Genomic DNA, 22062 nt, shown 5'->3' with positions numbered 1-22062 from the left:
GCACGTGTTAGGAATATAGATGGCAACGGATAAAATCCGCGCGGATACTAACTTTGTAAACCCGTACCCGCGTACTAAAATCCGTGCCCGCACCCGCATCCGCAACCCGCCACGGGCACGAAATGACGCCCGTAACCGCTATCCGCGGATATCCGCATACCCGCGGGCACACCCATGTACCCGCAAACTTTAGAAAATCAAGCACACATTACATTTCAACAGCAAATAAACACTATTTATTTAAGGAAATAAATAAATCTGAGCATATAAATGAACCAGTCTCATGCATGAATACATGATACATCACATATTAACATAAACCTTAAATGAAGTCGGTTTAGGACCCACATGTCAGCCGCTAAATCGGGTTTGGCGGGTTTGCGGATATTATTTTTTCAAACCCGTTAGCAAATATCCGTCGGGTTTAAGGTTGTACCCGCGCCCGCACCCGCGGGCATAAATGCAAACCCGTATCCGCGCCCGTCGTGTTTGCTATCCGCGGGCACGCGGATATTTTGTACCAGTTGCCATCTTTAGTTAGGAAGGCACCGATTTAATAGTCTAACCTTAGAAAATTTTGGCAAAATGGTATTGTAGAAATCTTTTTGGCAACTTCAGGATATCAACCAAACAAGCCAGATCGTATATACCACACCCACATTTCCATATTAGTAACTGTAGTGCGGTATCAAATCTAAGAGGTCTTGAGTGGTACAATTTGAATAAGAGCATGTACAGTGCACAGACAGCTGCTGTCTGTAAGTGCTTAGAAAGACGTATATAGACAATCTAATAGACAGTTCATACAGTGGGCTGTCTATTTGCACTGTCTGTGTGATATTTAATATGTATGAGGCCTTTTAAAGTTACAAGAGATCCTATGTATATGTCATCTTTGTAACCACTATGTTTCTTGATTAGAAACTAAAATAAACACATTATTTTTATGGAAGCAAAGAAATATAATATATATATATAATATGTATTACCATTTGTAATTCAAAAGACATGACATAATTGCTAAAATTAGTACATAGAATGATAGTTCTATGTAGAACTATTTTGATGGTTTCCAAATTTTTGCCATATATTTGCAACCAAATCTCTCTTCAGTTGAGTGTGAGTCGAGCGAGTTTGAATAGCAGAATTTCTTTGTAGCACCTCAACGAAGCAAGGATCGGGATTGTCACTAGTCTGCACTTCCGGCGGTACAATTGTTGCTCCTGGATTTTCATTTAAATCCAATGAAATTCTAACTTCTTCTTTTTCATCTTCTACAATCATGTTGTGAAGGATAACACAAGCTTGCATTATGTTCACAACATCCCCCCGCTTCCACAAACGAGCATCTCTGTGAATAATATCAAAACGGGATTGCAAAACGCCAAAAGCACACTCAACATCCTTCCTTGCCATTTATTGATATTTTGCATATAACTTGTCTTCTTCCGTTTGAGAACGATGTATTGTCTTCACAAATACTGCCCACTCAGGATATATTCTGTCAGCAAGATAATATGGTGTGTCATATGGATTCCCATTGATAGAGTAATGTACTCGTGGAGCTTCCCCTTTTAGCCGGTTAATAAAAAGTGGTGACTTATTCAAAATATTGATGTCGTTTTGAGATCCGGTAGTTCCAAAAAAAGCATATGCCATATACGAAGATTGCGTAATGCCACTGCTTCAAGAATTATAGTAGGACAACCTTTTGTCACCACGTGTGAAAAAGCTAGCCCAAGCTTTAGGGCAATTTTTCCAACGCCAGTGCATACAGTCAATACTTCCAATCATACCAGAAAAACCACGAGCCTCATTTTGTTGAAGTATTTTTTCTAATTCTTCAGGTTTAGGAGGTCGCAAGTATTCTTCGTTGATTTGAGCCTTCAACTTTTCTCCAACCTGCCTTCCAATTTCATCCAAGATTTCTTCCTCTGCAATAAAATCCTCCAGACTATAGATGTCCAGAGGATCAAAATCGGCATCACTCAAATCATTGTTTTCTTGATCTGAGTCTGGTTCGTGTGACATTGTGGCTGGCTGGATTGTATGACGTTGCATCAGGTTGCATCAGGGCATTTTATACACACAGCGCACCAACGCGTTCACATGAAGCAGTTTTTTCCACACCAACACGTTCACAACAACACGTTTATAATAAAATGACAGCAGTTCACACCAACCATGCGAGCATATAAAAGGAACTAGATACCTTCAGGGAAAAGTCGCATTCTCATACATCTAAGTATAGCCACATGCTCTTCTTTCTCTTCTGCTGAGTACCCACTGGTGTCTCTTGATAGCACAGTGGTGTATGCCTCCAACAACTTTGCTTCTTTGTTCTCAACTGCTGCTCGATGATTTATTTTTGATGCCTCAAGTTTCTCTGTTGAAAGCTTCTGTTGAACCTCTAAAACTTTTAGATGACTTGCATTAGCTTCACTTTGGATTTGGCTATATTTTTCAAGATCAACATCAATTGCCCTTTCCTTTGACTGTCCATCCTTTTTAGCTTCCAATGCTATCCTTTTTGCTTTCTTCTGACCCATAGGTCGTGGGAGTTCATGAGGATCTTCATCAACAGGTTGAGTGTCGTTTCCATCATCTACACAGCTCTTGCTTTCGCGTGTTCTCTTCAGGCCACTGTTGTATGTAATCCACTTTGCCACACCTCTAACTGTGTACCATACATCCATTAGCACGAAAGGACCCAACTTGAGATGCTTGTTGTCCTCTAGGTAGAACTTATGTGCCTTATCAATCCACATTTGATCTGAATAGACACTTGTATATATTCTGCAAGCCTTGGACCAAGCAGCGTGAAATAAGTCAGTCCATTTGATAATCTTATGCCAACGGTCTTTAGCTTGCTTCTGAGTTCTCATTCTATTTTTTGGTATTGTCATGTTGTACTTCTTAACAACATCACCCCAATACAATTCGTTTCTCTTATCAGCTCCACGAATTGAATCCATCGAATTCTCTAACCAAACACTCATCTACAAAAAAATATCTATGTTAAAGCTAAATGGCAGCAACTCATAACAACAAAAATAGAATAAACTACAACTAACCAGTCGAACATCTTCTTCTTGCGTCTAAAGAATCCTTTTCTCAGTTCGGACAACTCCGTCCTTGCTGTCCACATCAATTTGAATGTGGTTTGCCTCTGCAGTGGAATCATCTATACTCATACCAACAAAATGGAAATTTTGTCACTAGGTTCATAAATCCACCGGGAGGTGTGGATTGTTATCCCTAAAAACACAATGATGGAATAGCAGTTAACATGTTGAATCAACAGATCGATGAATGGAGCATCCAAACATATATCACACAAGGTAAACAGATCGATGAATGGAGTAATTACCAATTTGTAGGATCCGATTGAGGAGTAACCGGAGGAGATGAACTAGGGCTACCATCGAAGGATGAACCAGGATTACCATGGAAGGTGTCTGTGCGCGGCCGGCCCAAAGTGGCCGTTGGGCCTGGGCGCGCTTGGAAAGTCCCCGCCGCCGCCGCCGTGAAGCCTAGGCGCTGCTGCCCCTTCCCCGCCACCGCGGGCCCTGGGTGTCCCGTTCCCGCCGCCGCCGCGGGCCCTGGGCGGGGCAGCCCCGTCCTCGCCGGAGCCACAGAGCCTGGGCGTGGGAGCCCCGTCCTCGCCGGCGCCGCGGATCCTGGGCGCGGCAGCCCCGTCCGTGCAGCTGCGGCGGAGCCTGGGCGCAGGAGCCCGGTTCCTGCCGCTGCCGCGAAGCCTGGCCGCAGCGGCCCCTCCCCCGTCGCCGCCACGAAACTGGTGCTCGGATCCCGGCTCTCCGTGGCCAAGGACTCCGCGCGGAGCTCCCTGCTTGCTGCCGCCGCAAGGAGCCATCGCGTCTGCGCTTCATCGAAGACGAAGGTGGCTGACGGTGAACCTCCATCGACCTCCGCCGCTTCGGACTCCATCTGGATTAGGGGAAAATGGAATCACGTTGTGAAACAAAGAGGCGCGAAACTATATGGGGAGCAGGAAAAATGGCGCGAATCCGAAGAACATCCATCCCTGCTGCCCGCCAAAACTCTCCCGCACAGCCGATCCGTCGTCGCCGTCGACTCGCTATACAGCAGTTGTTTCGCCTGTTGGTAGATTCTTGGAGCACGAGACGAAACCGTCACCTCACGAAAGGATGACTACGCTCTTTGCCCTCCGTAATGACTGTCCACGTAGGATTATTTCCATTAATGATGGCTCTTAGAGATGGCAAATTTAATAGCGCTGTACATGCCCTAAAGCGAAGTGTTAGCCTAACTCCAGTACATGTCATGGCTATAAAAGGATCCTGATATGAGGCTATATGAGGGTGGTATCTGCGTGTTGGGTACAATGTCCTTATTATTTATCAGTCTAAGATGTCGATGGAGCTGCCATTAATGCATGGAACTCAATACTTGGGATATGAATGAAACCAAGCCATAGAGAATTGCAGTTGCGCTATGGGGTCGAATGTATAGTCTCTCCAGTTCCAAAACTTACTATTATAGAAATGTGTGTGTGCGCGCGGGAAGGGGGAGGGTGGGGGGTTGGGGGAGTGCTACCTTTAGTCTCAATTGATCTTCTCTAAATTCTGTATGCATAGCACTGAACTTTGTAAATGATATAATTAGCTAGAGATGAGACTAATGGTAGATCAAAGTAATATCTTTTTTAAAAAGAAGAAATATTTTCGGCCTTTGAGACCACAAGCCACCAAGATCAAAGTTATATAACAGGTACTCCCTCCATCCTAAATTATTAGTCCTTTTAGCTTTTCTAGGTGTATAGTTTTTGTTATGCATAGCAAAATCTATATATGTAGAAAAACTGAAACGACAACTTAGGACGGATGAAGTATATCTTATGATTGTAAAAGAGGTGGGGCCTACCTCATATAAAACTTGCAAAGAGTACTTAATAATTCTAAGAACCACGAGCTAAAAATGATTTTCTATTCAAAGCTATGGAATTTGAGCCAGATACTACTACGATTAAAAAAAACCCACAGGCCCATCTCACAAGCCTAAAGCCATCCTGGACTGGCTGGCCTTTCCTTGAGGCCCACCAGCCCATTAAACCCATACAGAAGAAGAAAATCGATGCCAAAACACCACTGAAAAATGAAAAAGGAAAAACATTTTAATCGGCTGTCCATGAAAATGAAGTCTCACGGGGCAGATGCAAACCGAGAAAGATTTAATGAAATCTCTCATAGACACAAAATGACGATGTCAGTGGCAATGGCGTGCAATGACCTCACGCTCCGCTTCCTCCTCCTCCTCGACCAGCTCTACTGTCACAACCTAAAATTCTCAATTTTGGGATATGAATATCTCTTCGAATTTGTTCATATATCCTTTAGGTTTCTCAATAATTTTCTAAATTTTTTTGAAACTTATTCTCTTTTCATGGAGCTAATTCAATTTTTCAGAAGATTTTAGAAACCCTGTCGCAAGCTCCAAATATTTTATTTAGGTTTATCGTGTCCAACTTCATGTTTGAGATTTTTCTCAGAATTTTTGGAATTAAATTTCTTTCTTCTCTCTTTTTCCATTTTTTCTTTCTTTCCACAATTTCCCTTTTTTCTTTTCCCTTCCTGGGGCAAAATCCTTCTCTCTCTGACGGGCGGGCCCCCGCCGTCCCTTTCCTCCAGCCGAACCCGAGTTGGGTTCGAGCCCTAACCGGCGCCCTGGCCCGCACGCCGAGGCTCAGGTCCCACGCGCCACGCCCCTGATAGTCTCGCGGCCGACCGCATCGATGCCTAGCCCTAGCTTGGCACCCCTCTGCCGCGAGCGTAGCCCCGCTCCCCTAAACTGCGCATGCGTGTCCCCGCCCATCGCTCAGTGCCGCGCGCCGCTAGAGTTAGACGAGCCGCCAGCTGATACTCGTCGCCGATTCGTCGCGTCCGAAGCCTTGCTAACCAAACTGACATCGATTCGAGCTTCCCCGCGTCGAGCCGAACCCTTTGGTTGGCCCTCATCGCCCCTCCATCGCCAGACGCCGATGTACGCCACCGTCCATGAGGTGCCGCCGCCACCGGCCTTCGCCGCGTCGATTCGTGGTGCCTAGGACCCAATGGGCGGAGCCACGGCCTCTAAGAGCTGCGCAACACGCAGCTGCACGCCCACCACCGGTCCTCGTCGCCCCCTCCCCTGCGGAATCGCCGCTATCACGAGTAGCACTTGCACTAGCCGCCGCCGGCCATATTCTGGCCGTTCCCATGGTCCTCCACCGCCGGTGAGCCCTTAAATGAGTTTCCCTCCTCTGCCTCTCTCTTTTCCCAACTTCTCCATGGTCTCCCGCGCGCCCGAACGCTGGTGAGGACATCCGCCGGAGCTCCGTCCACCATGGCTGTGCTTCCCGAGCTTTTGCAACCTAGCCTAAAAATATGTGGTTTGTCGTGTTTAGGTCCCTGCAATCTTGTTTAGCTCGCAAAATCAACCTTGTTTAGCTCGCAGAATCACAGTTTTCTAGCTCCGTTTAAGCTCGTTCTTGTTCCGTTAGTTTTGTTTTAGTATAAGCTATATTGAGTAGCGTAGTTGTTCAATAGTTCGTATTTTGATAATAAATTTAGAATTAATTAAAAGCATATTAGAGTTCAATGCCAATTTTCTTAATTACTGTTAAATTACTTAATACCAATATAAATATGTCTTCTAATATATCTTGTTTAGTTCAAACACGAATTATGAAGTTTTACGCTTAGATGTTCTCACATATCTTTTATTTGGTACTTAAATAATTAATTGGCCTAATTTATATAGAAATTTAATAAATAAAATTGGATTAAGTTATAACTCGTCTTTACAAAATATAAATTAATATGAGTTCATTCTGATCTTGGATGTTTTTTGAATATCCTTTAAATATGTTTCATTAATTAAAATAAATCTAACATATATATATTTTCTTTTCTACTACAATACAAACCATTCGATAAGGGAACAAAACCGGGCAAAGCACAGCCTCCACATGGCTCGGGGCTACTGACGCGGTTAATTACCATTGGTACCCCAAAGAAAGGCACTAAGAGCTAAGAATGAATCAGTCGGCCACTGTCGGGCGGGCCGGCCAGCCAGAACAAGGTTGCGGCTGTCGCGAGCCCACCAGCGGAGGGGATGGCGTGGAGGCCCAACTAGGGATCTCAGGACACGAGGTGTATTCCCGACCCACGACAAGTCTCGTAGGGTCGGGAGGCCAGCGCCGACCCAACAATCGCACCCGACCCCTCTAGACAACAGGGAAGGCGTGGTGAGGCATTAAATACCCCTCCTTGATGGGATGTGCCCACACGCCCCTAGCCCGACAGCCGGGGCAGGGGTGCCACTTGAGGGTGAGAGGATCAGCGAGAGGATCCCCGGTCAGCCAAGCCATCATGACGCTGCGGACCCGATGGCACGCCAGCTACGACATCCCCACTAGAGTGACTGAACAGGCCGTACTCGGTCACCCTCCATCATTAGGCGTACTGTGAGGCAGGCGCGCCGAGCTAGGATAAGACTGAGGCCACGTTAGGCGGCTGTAAGTATTTCAGACCGCCGACTAGTAAATTTGTGCTTGCACGTCTGGCTCGGATGGTGTGCAAGGAAGATACAAGGGTTTATATTGGTTCAGGCAGAACATCCCTATGTCCAGTTCGAGCTGCTCGTGTTCTTGCACTAGTTTGCAATAGGGGTTACAAACGGTCGAGAGAGGGAATGGGCTCCCAAGTCTCTGGTGGGCTCCCGCTGCTCTTATTCCCTTTATCTGGGCTCATTGACCTTGTAAATGATGATGGGGGTGTCCCTGCAACGCTCCCTGGCGTGACGTGTGCCTCAACAAGACAGGCGGCGTGACGCCCCGGTGCGTTTTGCGGCTTAACCCCTGGCGCGGCAGGCGACGAGGGCTCGCCATGATGGCTTGTCACCTCCGGGGGTCACGCCGAGGCGTGCACTCGCCTGTTCTCATGTCAGAGGTTTGACCTCCGACGTGAGCCTTCACTCCCGTGGGACCCTGAGGGTCCCACGTCCCTGAGATGGGCGCGGCTGCGTTCGTACACTCGAGGTCAGGCAAGGCTGAGCTCATGCCCTCAGGGTCAGGCGAGGCGGAACCCTTCCCATAGGGATCGGATGAGGCCGACCCCACGCCCCTGGGGTCAAGCGAGGCTGAGCCCGTGCCCTCAAGGTTGGGAAAGGTGGCTCACGCCCTGCGTCTGGGCCTGATGCTGGGCTGTTGATGTTCCTTCAGCTAGTGGGCCGTCCGTGGCCGCGAGGCTGCCTGGTCAGGCCGAGCTACACAATTTGGGAAGGCTAATCCGTGATTAGCTTCCTAAAGACCGTACATTGGGACATCCATGAATTCCATCCCCATCAGTAGCCCTCGAGCCCCTGCGCGGCTTTTGAGAGCCGTGCGAGGGATCCGTTTTACCCGGGCATCATCTCCTGCGCCGGGCCTAATGCATTCCCAGCCTTGCATCTGGGCTAACGTGGTTCGGGTGTGTTCTCTTCCTCCCAGGCTCATGTGGCTGCGCGCAAGCGCACCCACTGGGTGTATCCCCCGAGCCTCTGGGTGAATCAGAGATTCACGCAGAGGGTTCCGCTGGCGTGCTCGCCCCTGCATCCTTGTTGATGTGACCGATGAGAGATCTCCCTTCGCTTGACTCATGTGGGTGCACGTGAGCGCATTCAGTGGGTGTAGCCCCCAAGCCTCTAGGCAAATCAAAGATTCGCGCAGAGGGTTAGCTAGCGTGTTTAGAGAGTACTCCGTGGTAATGCCTTTTCAAAGCAACCCTTCGTCAGGTCTCGTTTCTGCTGACTGAGGCTGGTAGCAGCCTTTGCAGGCGTCGGATCGTCCAGCGCGGGTTCTCCAGCTGCACCCGCCCTTGCTTGCTTCGGGGCTCACGCGATGCCCGCCGCCTCCTCCTATCTTGCTCATCGAGCCCGTCACTCGAGCCATCGAGGCAAGTGACGCCGGCTCAGCCCCTCCAATTGCGGAGACCGCAAACGAGGTCACCTCTGCACGTGCACGCATACAATGCCCCTGACCCAACCGCCCTCCTTTATGACAAAGACCGCAGCGAGTCGGAGTACCTTGTTCCTACTCGAAAAGGACAGTAAACTTCTAGCCCCCGACCGGACTCACGATCGGGTGCAGCGGATACAAAGCACTCCAAAACAAGCGTGTTTTATTCTTGGCAGATAAACATTACAAAGTACAGTCGGCCCATAACCGTTACAAAGTACAAAAACCTGTTACCACCACAAGGGTGGTAACACTGGGGGCCTTGAGGAGGGTTGCTACAAGTGCGGGAAGACTGGGAGGAGCACCTTCTTTGCAAGCCTTCTTCTTGCACCCTCTTCCTCAAGGGCAACTTGGTAGGGAATGATGGTGAGCAGTCCATCTGTCGTTGCTGCCAACCGAACTCCCTCGCTATATCAAATGAAAGCGAGGAGCTCTTCCCCATCTCCAATCGCCTAGGAAGGACAAGCCTCCTCATGAAGCGAACTGGGGGTAAGGAACACGAGGAAGCCGAACCCGCTCGGGACCCGGGCGGTCCTCGTGGGCATGCTCGGCAGCAGGCAGGAACGAGGAGTTCCTCCCCGTATCAGGGCCCAACCGGTGGAAACACTGACACATCCACCGCTCGAGGCCGGTGCTCCCCCTAGTCACCCAAGGCACCTGGGGAGGAGGCATCGATCACCGGCCGGAAGCGGTAGCTTGCCTACGCACCTGCTCCCCTCGATCATCCAAGCCAAGCACTCAGAGGACCAAGCTTGGGAGAGGCCCGGGCATACGGTGTTGCCCGCGTGCTATCCCCTGCTGTTAGCAAGCATTCTTCTAGCACTGGATGCTGAAGGAACCACCGACCCCATTAGGCGGATGCACACGGGCTGAGAGCAGCTCCATTATACAAGACCAGGCTCACCCACGACTCAGGTTCTTGATGAGTTTAAAAACGGAGCCCCGGAGGCCTCCATTCATAGCCACCTAGGCACCTCCCTGTCTTGCGAGCTAACTTCGCCGCGTGGCGCGTAGCTCCGCCTCAAAAGGATGAAAACCCTCAGGGGAAAACAGGGAGGAACTCTTCCGCGGTAGGCTGACGTGACGGATCGGGTAGGCCTCAATATGCCGCACCAAAAGCAGGCGGCTGGTACCACTGCGGCGCACTCTTTACACAGTCAAAACCAAGGCAACCCCGATTGACTCGCGGTCACAAGGGGGAGCATCTCCTGTGTCGTGTCTCTCTGCGACTGAGGTAGAGCGACGCGGCCTCTCACTGTGAGTAAAAGCACAGCGCAGTGAGAATAGCGCCTTCATGATTAAACAAATCACAAACCCGCTCAGGGGCTTCTGACGGGTCCAGGGACCCGGGTCCCTAGCAGGCCCAGTTCCCTCTAGCACTTTGGATAGCCTAAGACCACGCATCGATCAGATGATGGCCCTCCTAGGCCGTGACTTCCTCCAGGTCGCCCAGGCCCACGGCCCTGACCGGCCGGCCGATCAGCAGGAGCCTCAACCCGCATCCCCGATCGAGGGGACGACCAGGGCCTGGGTTCGTACCATGGTCCTAGACTAAGGTGCCGTCCGGACTCCGTCGTACACATGTCGCTACCCCCGATTGATGAGGTCGGGGGACAGCCAGGCCTTACGTACTGATGGTCCTCTGGAGCAGGTGCTGAGGAAAAGGGTGGGCGCCAGAGTCAACTTGTTGTACAGGGCCAACCAACCCTTCCACGGGGGATACAGTCCCCCTTGCTGCCACAGCAGAGGAATGCTATTCCACATATCCATCCTCACGAGGGACGGGGCAAACGTCATCATGACATGACGAGCACACCTCCATCACGACGGAGTGACAGGGGGTGGCGCCAGGGATGGGGTGTGACCGTCGTATCGTACTCATCGGCGCATACCCGCCCCCCGACCAGGGGAACATGACGCATAGGGACGGAACGCAACGGCCACTCCGCGAGATAGGACTTAAACGGTGGCCGCCCGAGGACTCCGGCTGACAGAGCTGACGACCCCGACCGACGGGGCTAGGGACTCTCCCTCTCTCTCTACCTCTCTTTACCTACATTTAGTCCCCCTATAAGGAGGATCCCCCTGGACTATAAAAGGGAGGGTCGGCAGCCTAGAAAAGGGGACCGAATGAGATCAGAAATCCTAGAGATTCATCCTCCACTTGAAAGCTTATAACTCCCCAACTCTCACGAGCACCTAGGCTCAAGCTATACATCCGAACGACCCCCGACTAGACGTAGGGCACCCTTGCCTGAACCGGTACAGATCTTGAGTCATTGTATGCTAGGCCACCTCCAATCACGATGCATGATACGCACTTCGAGTAGGTTTAGCTGTCGGCCATTTCCGAAACCGACATAGAGAGAGTGCCAGATTTATGGTCCGGCAGGTCCAACTAGTCAACTAGAGTATCCCAGATGGTAGATTTTAGGTCAGGGAGATAGTAGAAACAAGAAACTTGATGGTCTCACAAGACACAAGGATTACACAGTTTCAGAGCCGCTCGGAGTGTCTTGTATCAGTTGCTGAGTTGTATTGTTGAGCCCCGACGAAGCTCAGAGCTTCGACAAGTTGTATGCTAGGGTTTTAGAAGGGATCAGGTTCATCTTGTATGGGTACCGTCGCGCGATCACCTTATTAGTCTGATAGTCGTGAGTTACAAGTTAGGTCAGAAACCTATCTCAAGGGTTGATTTACAAGGAAATGAATCGGATTAGGTTGCAACAACCGGGTTGAAGAGTCTGACTCAAATCAGATCCTCAGATGATCCGGCATGCTCTTCACGTAGCTTGATGCAGTGGATGGCTTTGTTGGCCGTACTGTGTGTGTAGTCAAAGGACTTGTGGAAGCGGATTAGAGCATGATGAGTTGGCCTTGCGGTTGTCTGCCATTGAGCACATTTCTTGGTAGACCATGTTCCTAATTATGGGTTCACGGTCGATTAGGAATCACGCCGAAACACATTCATTAATTTACGGCAATGCGGTCTGAAGTGCGCTGCTGTGTTTAGAAGTTACTCTCTCCATTATAGATTATTAGTCGTTTTGATTTTTCTAGTTACATAAAAAATTAAAATGACTAATAATTTAGAAGGTCATTAGGTTGACCTGCTGGTGCGAGTTCTCAGCCGGGGGAGTCGTGAGGGAACCAGCTGTGTGCGGCAGACTAGCTAGCTGCATGCATGATACGTGGAGGACGTTGCAGGCCTGCAGCGCAGTCAGTTAAGACTTTAGAGAACGAAAAAAAAAGAATCTAGGCATCCCTGCTGCATATCAGATCAGCCATGGTTATAATTAATAAATATAGTTTCTGATGTAAGACCTTGATCATGATAATGTATTATATATAATCGTTTTTTTCTTCAAATGAGGCCTCAGGATAAGAGCTGACTGCCCAATGCCAGAGATGATGCGCTATACCTGACAGATTGTACATTCCCTATGACCAGCGTTCTGGCCCTCACTCAGGTTAAGATATATGTAAAGCTAGCTTGAGACAGTGTAAGGTCAGCGTCTCTCTCCCTTTTCCAATGACCTGAGCAACTGTGAAGCCTGCAAATGTTGACAACACACCACCCTACATGAACTCACACAGGGGCTTGTACTGTGTAGTGCTGTGATGTGCCCAAAGTAGTGGCTTTGGAGCAGTGGTTTCCTTGAAAGTGCAAAAGCAAAGGATAGAGAGCTAGGCATAGGAAAGTGAAGGGAACAGTCCAAGATGGAAATGGGCAAAAATCCTTGTCTTGTGGAGCTGGCTGATTCATGCTCATGTTTCGCCTAAGGCTCTCTTTCTCTTGCACTGGGGTGTGGCTGCTGGCCACCGATGAAGGACCATGATGCATAAATCATTGTCCAAAAGGACAGGCTCTTTGCCTCAAGCTCTCATACCAGCATGTCACTGGCTCACTACTAGTAGTAAGTAGTAACATTGGTGACATCATCTGAGAGTAGTAGTGGCATGTATTGGTGCAGTATTGCAGCAGCAGTGGTAGCAGGCTAGAATTAAGTTAGTGGAGAGCACAAGGGCCCCCAAACCAAGAAAAGCTGGCCTAGGTAGAGCTTACATGCATGCAGGCATGCATGGATACATAATTTCATGGTGGCCTGACATGCTCCATGTACCCTTTGATCCCAGCTTTTCCCCCACATAAAGCAAAACCCCACGCACTCGGATGCACTTGTTGGATCTTGTGCAGTCTTTTCCCCTTTTAGTTTTACCCCTGCATGCCCTGCCTTCTTTTCACCATGCTCCAGCAAAAGCTACTGCGTGCACCAAAAAGTAGGATTTGGCATGCTATATTCTCTGTAATCTTATAACCAACATCACTTTACTCAGTCTTTATTTTGGATCTGCTAAGGCTAAGCACATTCCATCGACACATATAGTCCTCACTCTAAGTTTTCCTGATTTGAGCTGCTTTCTTTTTTTTTGGAAGAACATTATTTGATACTCCTTCCCCAAATTTGAGCTAACCAACCTCGCTAATATATAATTAAGAGAATAGAGCAAGTACCATTTACACACAATAATTACCGTTGTAGTATAATATATAAACTGCATCAAGAAAACTAAATTAAGATCGCATTCATCATAAGCACATGCCTCCGGACCACATAGAATTTACAAACACTTTCGCGACAGCTTTGCACGCATATGGTTTCCTAACATGATCAGGAATCTCACACCCAAAGCAGCTGGGGTTTGCATTGCATGGTTGCTAAACACTAGCTAGGATCTTGGCAGACAAGGCCTACACATGGTGATGTCATCTCCCGGGCAAAAGGGGCAGGCTGCTTTAGCCCCATGCAGACGCCGTGCGATGATTTCATGCAGGTGCTCTCCGGTAGTCTGGCCGGTGGCGCCAGTCCGGCCGTTAGCCAGTGACTGATTTGGAGTCACCTCAACGCACCCCCCCGCCCCCCCAATCTTTTTGTCGCCACTAAGCTGTGTTATCTGGGAGAGCGCAACCCCTGCAGGTGTGGCAAGACTGCGAGAGCACGGTGTAGCGGCAGAGATCCCCAGGGAAAATAGAATCATGCATCTTTTTATGGCCCCTGCCTATGGCCTGGATGCATTCAGGCATTGGTTTTTTACTAGCTAGCATATCGATCACTCTGATTGATTCTGTGTGTGCAGGAGTGAGTTAACAGCTGGGGGCAACGCAGTCTCTACCACTTTGGGCACTTGGACGACCAGTCTTTATACGTCCTACTGAATGCATGGTTTCTCTTTCCCATATTTATATATGCATTATTCCAAAAACAAAAACAAAAAAATATATGTCAAATGCTTTAAGCTTAGGGGGCATTAAACTGTAAGCATTGCTATATTTGTCACTAAACATATAATGGGAATATATATAATTAGAGCCGGATCCATGGGTAACAAGCAGAGACATAATAAACAAGAACTCTGAAGACCACGCGCACATGAATTAGTGAAGGATCCCAATGCAATACACGCACAAAGCAGTAGATCGAAGCTGCAAAAGAGCAAAGGCAAACGAGGCAAGCTCCAAAGAAGAAGCTCCAATGCCTGTAGCCCAATAGTATTTGCATCTCTCTCTCATCTCACTTTCCGAACCCCTCGCCTTTGTGTGGTTTCTATCTTTTTTACAGGGCGGACAACCTAGGCCTACCATAAAGCTCTCGCCCAGCATGCACCCAAGCAGGCAGGGCATGCATGAAACTTCTCCCGGCCGTCGCGCGCGCGGGAGGGAGGGAGAACATGTACGCAAATGCAACGCATTATTGCGCCATTGCCAACCCGTAAAGCTAGGCACGCAGCATGTGGAACAAAAGGGGGCCATGAAAGAACATCTTGAGCTCCCCCTGTGCCCCATTCGAGATTTGGTCGGCAGATACCTCCGGTCCCTGAGCTCATCAAAGGTCATCCGTGCATTCACTCGGTAAAAAAAAAGAAATCAAGGTCTTGCAAGCATAATTAAAAGCGCGAAAAAAAACATAGTAGATACTCCTTTTCTTTTAAACAACCAGATTTTAGTAATATAGTCTACATTAGAGTACTAACAGCTTGACGCATTTTTTTTTCCGAAAAAGGGTACACGGAGACATTCACATTGCACGAATGCACATCCTACCTTCTATTATTAGCCAGAAATGTGATCACCCATGTTGAGTCAGAGATTCAAACACGAGTAAATATACATTCCACACACCACACGGGCCCTACGAAGGGAGCTACGCTTAGTTCATGGTTTCATATGCATTATTATTACTAAGCTAGCGGAGAGACAACATGTAAAATTTTTTACGATAGCTTAATAATGCTTAGAAAGATCATGGTTATCCATGCGAAGAATACACAGACAACAAAAAGAGTCTAGAATAACATACTTTTTTCACTATTAGAAAAAGAGTTTTTAGTGGCGAGTGCGGTACCCGCCCCTACTTCTCGCAGCCAGAAATGCTGTTTTTAGGGACGGATAATGCGTCCGCCACTGCAAATCAATTTCCAAAAAATAAAAAAATCAAAGAAAATGAAAATAGCAAAATAAAAAATAAAAAATATTGCAGCCAACCAACCCCTGTACTATTGAGGTACAATTTTTTTGACGAAATATGCACACTTGTATCACCCGGAGTTCGAACTGCATACCTGATGCCTCGCATGTACATTCCTCTCCACCACCCGGTATTCACCTGTGACTATGGGATATACTATTCTTTTAAATTAACTCTGAAATTGATTTGTAGGGGCGGGTGATGCCATCACCCACCCCTAAAAATATTTTTCTACTTTATTCCGAAAATTTATTTAAATCTTTACATATAGCAAAACAAATCAAAAAAGTGAAATTTCTACACTATGGTTATTGTGAAGTGTAGATAAAAAAATATGCCAAGTATATTTCAGTGTATATAAAGGTTAAGATTGTGGAAGTCTCAAAGTATGACTTGAGTTGTATGAGATACTATATAGTCATAGCTATTAAAAAACTTATAATAACTTTTTAGACTATTAAATTATCTTAAATGAAAAAGTTATTGGCAACAAAATTGTAGGCCTTGTCAATCTCTATATTTTTTATATAAAGTTTGACCTTATCCGAGATCATATGAAAATATTATGATTTTTTTTGCATGAGACTATTTCTAGGAATGGGTCATGCTATCACCCGCCTCTGAAAATGACCACCATTTTTAGGAGTGGGTGATAGTATTACCCGTCCCTAAAAATGCATTTCTAGCGGCGGATGATAGCGCCACCCGCCCCTAAAAATGATGGTCATTTACAGGGACGGGTGATGCCATCACCCGCCCCTAAAAATGCATTTCCGTGGGCAAGTGAATTGCTACAGTAACCCCGCTCTATTTGTAGGAGCGGATTATCTTTTGGACCGCCTCTAGAAAAAACATAGCGTCCCTGCAAATCATTTTTGTACAGTGTTTATGGGTAGAATAACATACTTGCAACAGAGCACATGCGCCATTATGACACCAAATTTCAGTTTGTGTATTTATACCCACAATAGAAAACAATGAACAACATTTTATTCAATATTTTGACAGCGCTGTCCACAACCAACATCAAAATTCGTCTCTACATATGCATGCATGGCATTTATGCAAACGACAAAACTCTGGGCTACGACCATTTATACACAAAGTACCGAAATCGCACATGGAAAAGAAGTACAAACTACTGCATAGGCTGTCTACAAAAAGTAGCCAAGAATTTGATTAGATGCAGCTGCATCCACAAGCTAGGTTGTTGTCATGGCCTTTCGATCATCTGGACCACCCAAATCAGCAGCTGCCTAAACCAGCATGGATGTCCCTTACTAGTGACTAGCTGCAGTGTCTTTGTTTCAGATAATAACAAGGGCTTTTCGGTAAAATCACTAGCTAGCTCTCTCAGAGGTTACATATAGACACCATACTACTACTACACAAAGCAATATTACAGACAAACACCACCACTACACAAAGCAAGAAAGCCAGCAAGCAAGAGATACCCTCGTGCCTACTCGTTCTCCCTTCTTGGTTTCTTCCATGGAGGAGCAAGGCCAGAGGGAGATCCAGCTCCAGCTGCTGCTGCTCCCCGCGCCGGCAGGCCGAGCCCTATGCGACGTGCCCGCGGTGCCACCCAGCGCCGCGGACCACCCGCAGCTGGACCTCGACCTGTCCATGAGCATCGGGCCGAGGCACCCCGCGGCGGCGCCAGCGCCGCCGCCGCGGGCGTCGCCACTCGCGAACGAGAACAGGAGAGCGTCGGGGGTGATGATGACGGCGTCGGCGGCGGCCGGCGCGAGGCAGCAGCAGAAGCACCAGCAGCACGCGGCGGCGGACGCGCGCGCGGTGAAGCAGCAGGCGGCGGAGCAGGCCCGGATGGCGTGCGCCGAGCGCGCCTACGCGGAGCGCGTCCGGGAGCTGGCGCGGCGGGAGCTGGAGCTCGCGGAGCGGGAGTTCGCGCGCGCCAGGGCGATCTGGGAGCGCGCCCGCGAGGAGGTGGAGCGGGTGGAGCGCATGAAGCAGATCGCGGCGAGGCGGCTCGTCGGCTCGGCGGCCTCGTCCGCGGCGGCGCTGGAGATCACCTGCCACGCCTGCATGCAGCGCTTCCACCCCTAGTCCTAGCACGCTGCGCTGCGCCTGCGCCGCAGGAAGGCGGTCACTGTATGTGATGCGCAGCTGGTTGGCGATCGATCTCGACAGCTGCCACCGCCATCGCTGTAACTCTTTCTCCATAGCTTTCAGCTCTTGTGAATTAATGCCATGCCGCCATGTTCAGCGTGAGATGATCATCGTCTGGTTCATGCTTGATGCACACGACAAAAGGAGAAATGCTTCTCTTAATATATAGCTACCACTCCGTTCAGTCTGCAACCTTAGTTTACAGCAGCTTCCTAAATGAAAAAGAAAAATAACCGAGTTGTGCAACAAAACACAAAGCTAGTTGTACAGGGCCATAAGAAAGAACGTAGAAAGAAATTTATATTTATATTTGGTAAAACTATAAGGAACTAAGTTAAACTTAGTTGGCCGAAGGTGGTGGAAATCATTTTTTTTTTGGAAAAAGGAAATAGTTCTAACCTCTGCCTTTGCCACCGCACACGGCCAACTCATTAAAAATTCAGCACATGGTGATAAAGAAATGGAAATAAATGAGTTTGATTGGCCAAAAGAAAATTATATGCAATAAATGTGTTTGATTGGACACCATCTAGGTTCTCGAGTCCTTTGGACTTAAATTTGGATGCGTATTTCTTCTTATTTACAGTATCACCTAGTTCTTTCTAGGTTAGTCATGTTTTTAAGGTATTTTTATTAAGGTGTTGATACTATGCAAGAGAGATCATGGACCACCGGATGGTCCACAATCGTTTTTCTTCCTCCAAACATTGTTCTCGTTCTTACTTCGTCCAACTAATCTAAAGCTGAAATGAACCACGGATTTGGCTGGTGACATCACCCCCCTACCTCTCACCCTCCATAGGCAGTCCCCAGTGGCTTCCTCGTATCTGAGCCCACCTTCCAGTGCTCTCGTCCAAGCTAAATCTACTTTGTATGCCATCACCTCCACGCTCCCTAGTATTGACCTGCCTTTAGCCCCACTGCCTTGGCGGCTAGCAGCGCCCTGCCGTCACACCTACCACCATCGCGATTCTTAATTAGGTTTAGGCATGGTGAGCTTGCTGCCCCGCCATGGACGGATTTAGGAGAGGAATGCCCCCTCAGGGTTGGAGGAGAAGAGAGGAAAAGTGAAGGCGAAAAGGAGAAATAATGTATTTTTTTAGAAAAAAAACTAACATATCACAGTATATGACACAACCACAACACCCATTTTGAAGGTAGCCGCAACAACAAAGTTGCTAGCAAGTTGCCAACTCAATGGAGATCAAGAGCCACCCTCAAACTGTATCAACATTGGGGGGGGGGGTGTATTTTCCAGATGCCGCCATTGCTGACCCGGAAACCCATCCTAGATTTTTTATTCGAAATACCTCAAGACTACGAGAGGGGGATAACAACAAATGCCTCTAGCGATGGATGCGGTACCAAAGACCTTGCCATTGTCAATCTCAACAAAAATCGATTTAGGTTGTAGCCTGAAAACCTCTCACCCCGAATCCAATGCCCCCCTACCCACACACACATAGGGATGCAAGTTATATATATTTTAGATCATTGGATCGACCCAGAAAGTTGATAAAATGAACTAGAATGGCATTATGCGTAAATAATTTGGGAGAAAAAATAAACTAGAGTGGCATGCCATCGTAATTAATTAGCTGATCTAAAAAGATACTATTAGATACCCACTTGCATCCTTACACACACCAAACCTCTACCTCCCCCACGGTGCCTTGCTATGCATTTACATCACCTGAAAATCGTCTTTGAGTCAAAACCTCGTCCCCACCCACAAGTTCCCTACGTGTGTGGACAATAGTTGCCGTACTCAAAATGCCATTGCGAAGTGATGTATGGAGATTAAAGAGAAAGCCTCCAACCTCAAACCTCTACCATTATGCCTATAATCGTCATCTTAAATTATCTTTGATTAAGTCGCCCGACATATAGCAGGTGTGTTTTCGTTAAGATATCGACTTAGATCTGATTGTCTATTTGCTGTACCAAGCCTGGACCCCCTTACACTGAAATGTATGCGATCTGACTAATTTTACTGCTTGGCCCATGAAGCATTCTTAGAGTTTTTGGTGAGCAGGAAGTAGTCAAGTCGAAACTGCATATGCTTTTTCAAATCCCTAATTCCAGTCAACCGTGAAGTACGTCCTAATGCTACATGGCTACCATTCGGCCATAAACTGTACATGGACACTGTAAGCAGAGACTGTGCAATGGTCTTAAAGATGATGGTGGTTCCATATGCGAGGGTAATAACCACACACATGTCCTGTCATCAGAGAGACCTTGATGTATCAGGGGGGTCAGCACAGTGCCTTCCGTGCCTCTGATGAGTTGAATGGTGTTCAGAGCTGAATGTAGCAAAACAGTTTCATTCTACCTCGCAGCCAACGTTCAGACATTGCCACTACTATACTTTCTACACTGCAGTGAAGATACGGCGACACGGCGAAGAAAGAGGCGACCAGGTGCGTCGCCGTATCTGAGTGCATGATGGGTTCTGATGAATACAGGTGCATGCAATGCGAGCATGGAGATCGAGGCGTCAGGCGGTAGCAAATGATTGAGGCGGACGAATCATGGGCGCGCCGGGATCATCAGCAACAGAGGTGGTTGCTGGCTGGCTTCGGTCATGTGCCGGCCGGCCTTTTCATCAACGGACCAAACAGGGCGGAAAAGAACAATCACGCACAGTACTGGTACCATCTGCTATCAGGGGCTCCAGACTGAAAGCACAGGACAAGGTACCCATGTGCCTCCCCAGCACACTTCTCACTCACTCACTCACTCACTCACTCACTCACCTAGGTCAGCTCTTGGCTCTTGCAGCCTTGCAGCCTACTGAGCCTATGACCATTTGATGCGGCCACTCCATCACACCAGCATCAACTTTCATTTTCTTGGCTCGCAGATGAAAAGAAGAAACCAAGAAAGATTAGAGAGGCATGCATGGGACTAGGTATCTGTCTGACTGATCGACCTCTCAACTCGCCGGCCGTCACCGTTGCGTCATCGCCCGGGACCAAGCAGGCCAACATGCTCCACTCCGCAGGCATGCATCGCCACAAAAGGAGCTCCAGACAAAAGTTACTCTCGCTGCTCATTGCGCTTACATCCCTACAAGCCTGACTTGCTCCCCCAAGAACGCAAGTCAATTGCCTTTCATCAGAAGGTACCACACTACGTCAAGGAGGACATCATGATGCCACTGCAAGGATCACATCCGTGCTGCACATTCGCTCCTAGCTTTTTGCCCTTTTGAAACCGCCCGCCCCCATCTTTCTTACTGCAAAGATTGGACGAATCATGGGTGCTCCCGAGCAGTGCAGCATTATTGACCTTATCATTGATGCGAAATAAGCTGGTTCCGATCCTCAAGGAGGTTAAGGTAACTGCAATGCATTTAGGATAATGAAGATTCCTGAAAGGATTCGCAAAGCGATTAAGCTGATGATGAGCTGTGGAGGAGCTCACAACTTGATCTGTTAAGCTGCTATACTAGCAAACAAAAACATGGTGCTGCAGCTAGACATATGTACTGTACTATGTATATGTGCTGCTGACACCCATGCTCCATGTCCGGTTGTGCAAAACCAGTGAAAAAAATGATCAAAGGTTACATCGATCTGGTCCTCCAGTCGAGTTCTTGCATGGAAATCTAGAATCAGTTACCATAAACAGGGAAGGTAAAGATCAAAGGAAACATGACAACAGCTATGATCCAAAACTTGGAATGTCTAGATCAGGAGCTAACAGGTGATTAACCAGCACACATACCTTTCCCCTCAAACAGACAAAGGAATCAAACAAATAAGAAGCTGATTGCCCGAAGTAAGAATGACTAGGGCAGATGTCTTATTCCATTGTGCAGCTGCACCAGCTTTCTAGCAGCATTCTCATCAATTGTAAAAAATAAAATACAGTCTTAGCTCTAAGGAAGATCAATTTGTACTTCTTTCAACACTAAATCAAAATATATATTTTTCAGAGACACAATTTTGGAGCATAAGCGAAAACGAACTGAGTTAATCTGATCTTGCTCAATAAACAAAAGATAGACACGCCGGTCGGATGATGGAAATAATTGACGACGAATCAAGCTACCTTGTTGCTAAAGTTGTTAGGGGCAGAGAGATAAGATCATGTGACCTCCTCGTCCAAACCAACAAAAAGAGAAGAAAGAGTTGCAGCAAACGCTGCTGGTGAGAGCGAAATGGCATGACAATGAACATAGCTATCCGAGGGTCCGGTCCTGCAGGTGACCACCCACAGGTGAGGTGATGCATGTGCGATGAGAGCTTTGTACCAAACCATATGCCGGCCAGCAGGGTGGGGATACACGCATGTGCAATGCAGGCCACCACTGCCACAGAGCGGTGTTCGAACTCGGAAAGGCGAACGACATGGAGCCAACCGGAACCCATGGAGATGTGG

The 22062-nt window shown here is 47.9% G+C and overlaps 2 protein-coding genes across 2 annotated transcripts; one reads left to right on the top strand and one right to left on the bottom strand.

The window, feature by feature from the left end:
* Positions 1-3224: 3224 nt before the first annotated feature.
* LOC112900652 (circumsporozoite protein-like) lies at positions 3225-3874 on the bottom strand. The gene is made up of 2 exons (XM_025969485.1): positions 3447-3874; positions 3225-3258 (listed from the first exon to the last, which is right to left on the bottom strand). The coding sequence occupies exons 1-2, from the start codon at positions 3872-3874 to the stop codon at positions 3225-3227; spliced, it is 462 nt and encodes a 153-aa protein (XP_025825270.1).
* Positions 3875-17034: 13160 nt separating this feature from the next.
* LOC112900651 (protein indeterminate-domain 16-like) lies at positions 17035-17806 on the top strand. The gene has a single exon (XM_025969484.1). It carries the CDS (start codon positions 17035-17037, stop codon positions 17608-17610), a length of 576 nt encoding a protein of 191 aa, XP_025825269.1. The 3' UTR covers positions 17611-17806.
* Positions 17807-22062: the final 4256 nt, after the last annotated feature.

The sequence above is a fragment of the Panicum hallii genome, chromosome 7 (genome assembly GCF_002211085.1).
Source record: "Panicum hallii strain FIL2 chromosome 7, PHallii_v3.1, whole genome shotgun sequence".
NCBI classification, from domain to species: domain Eukaryota; kingdom Viridiplantae; phylum Streptophyta; class Magnoliopsida; order Poales; family Poaceae; genus Panicum; species Panicum hallii.
This window is presented reverse-complemented; position numbering and strand designations above follow the sequence as displayed.

Bases quoted from the DNA above. Each gene is read 5' to 3' on its own strand.
- LOC112900651 (XM_025969484.1), top strand. From the start codon at position 17,035: ATGGAGGAGCAAGGCCAGAGGGAGATCCAGCTCCAGCTGCTGCTGCTC.
- LOC112900652 (XM_025969485.1), bottom strand. From the start codon at position 3,874: ATGGCTCCTTGCGGCGGCAGCAAGCAGGGAGCTCCGCGCGGAGTCCTT. The intron at 3,259-3,446 runs GTAATCCTGGTT...TTGTGTTTTTAG, and splicing joins GCGCACAGACACCTTCCATG to GGATAACAATCCACACCTCC.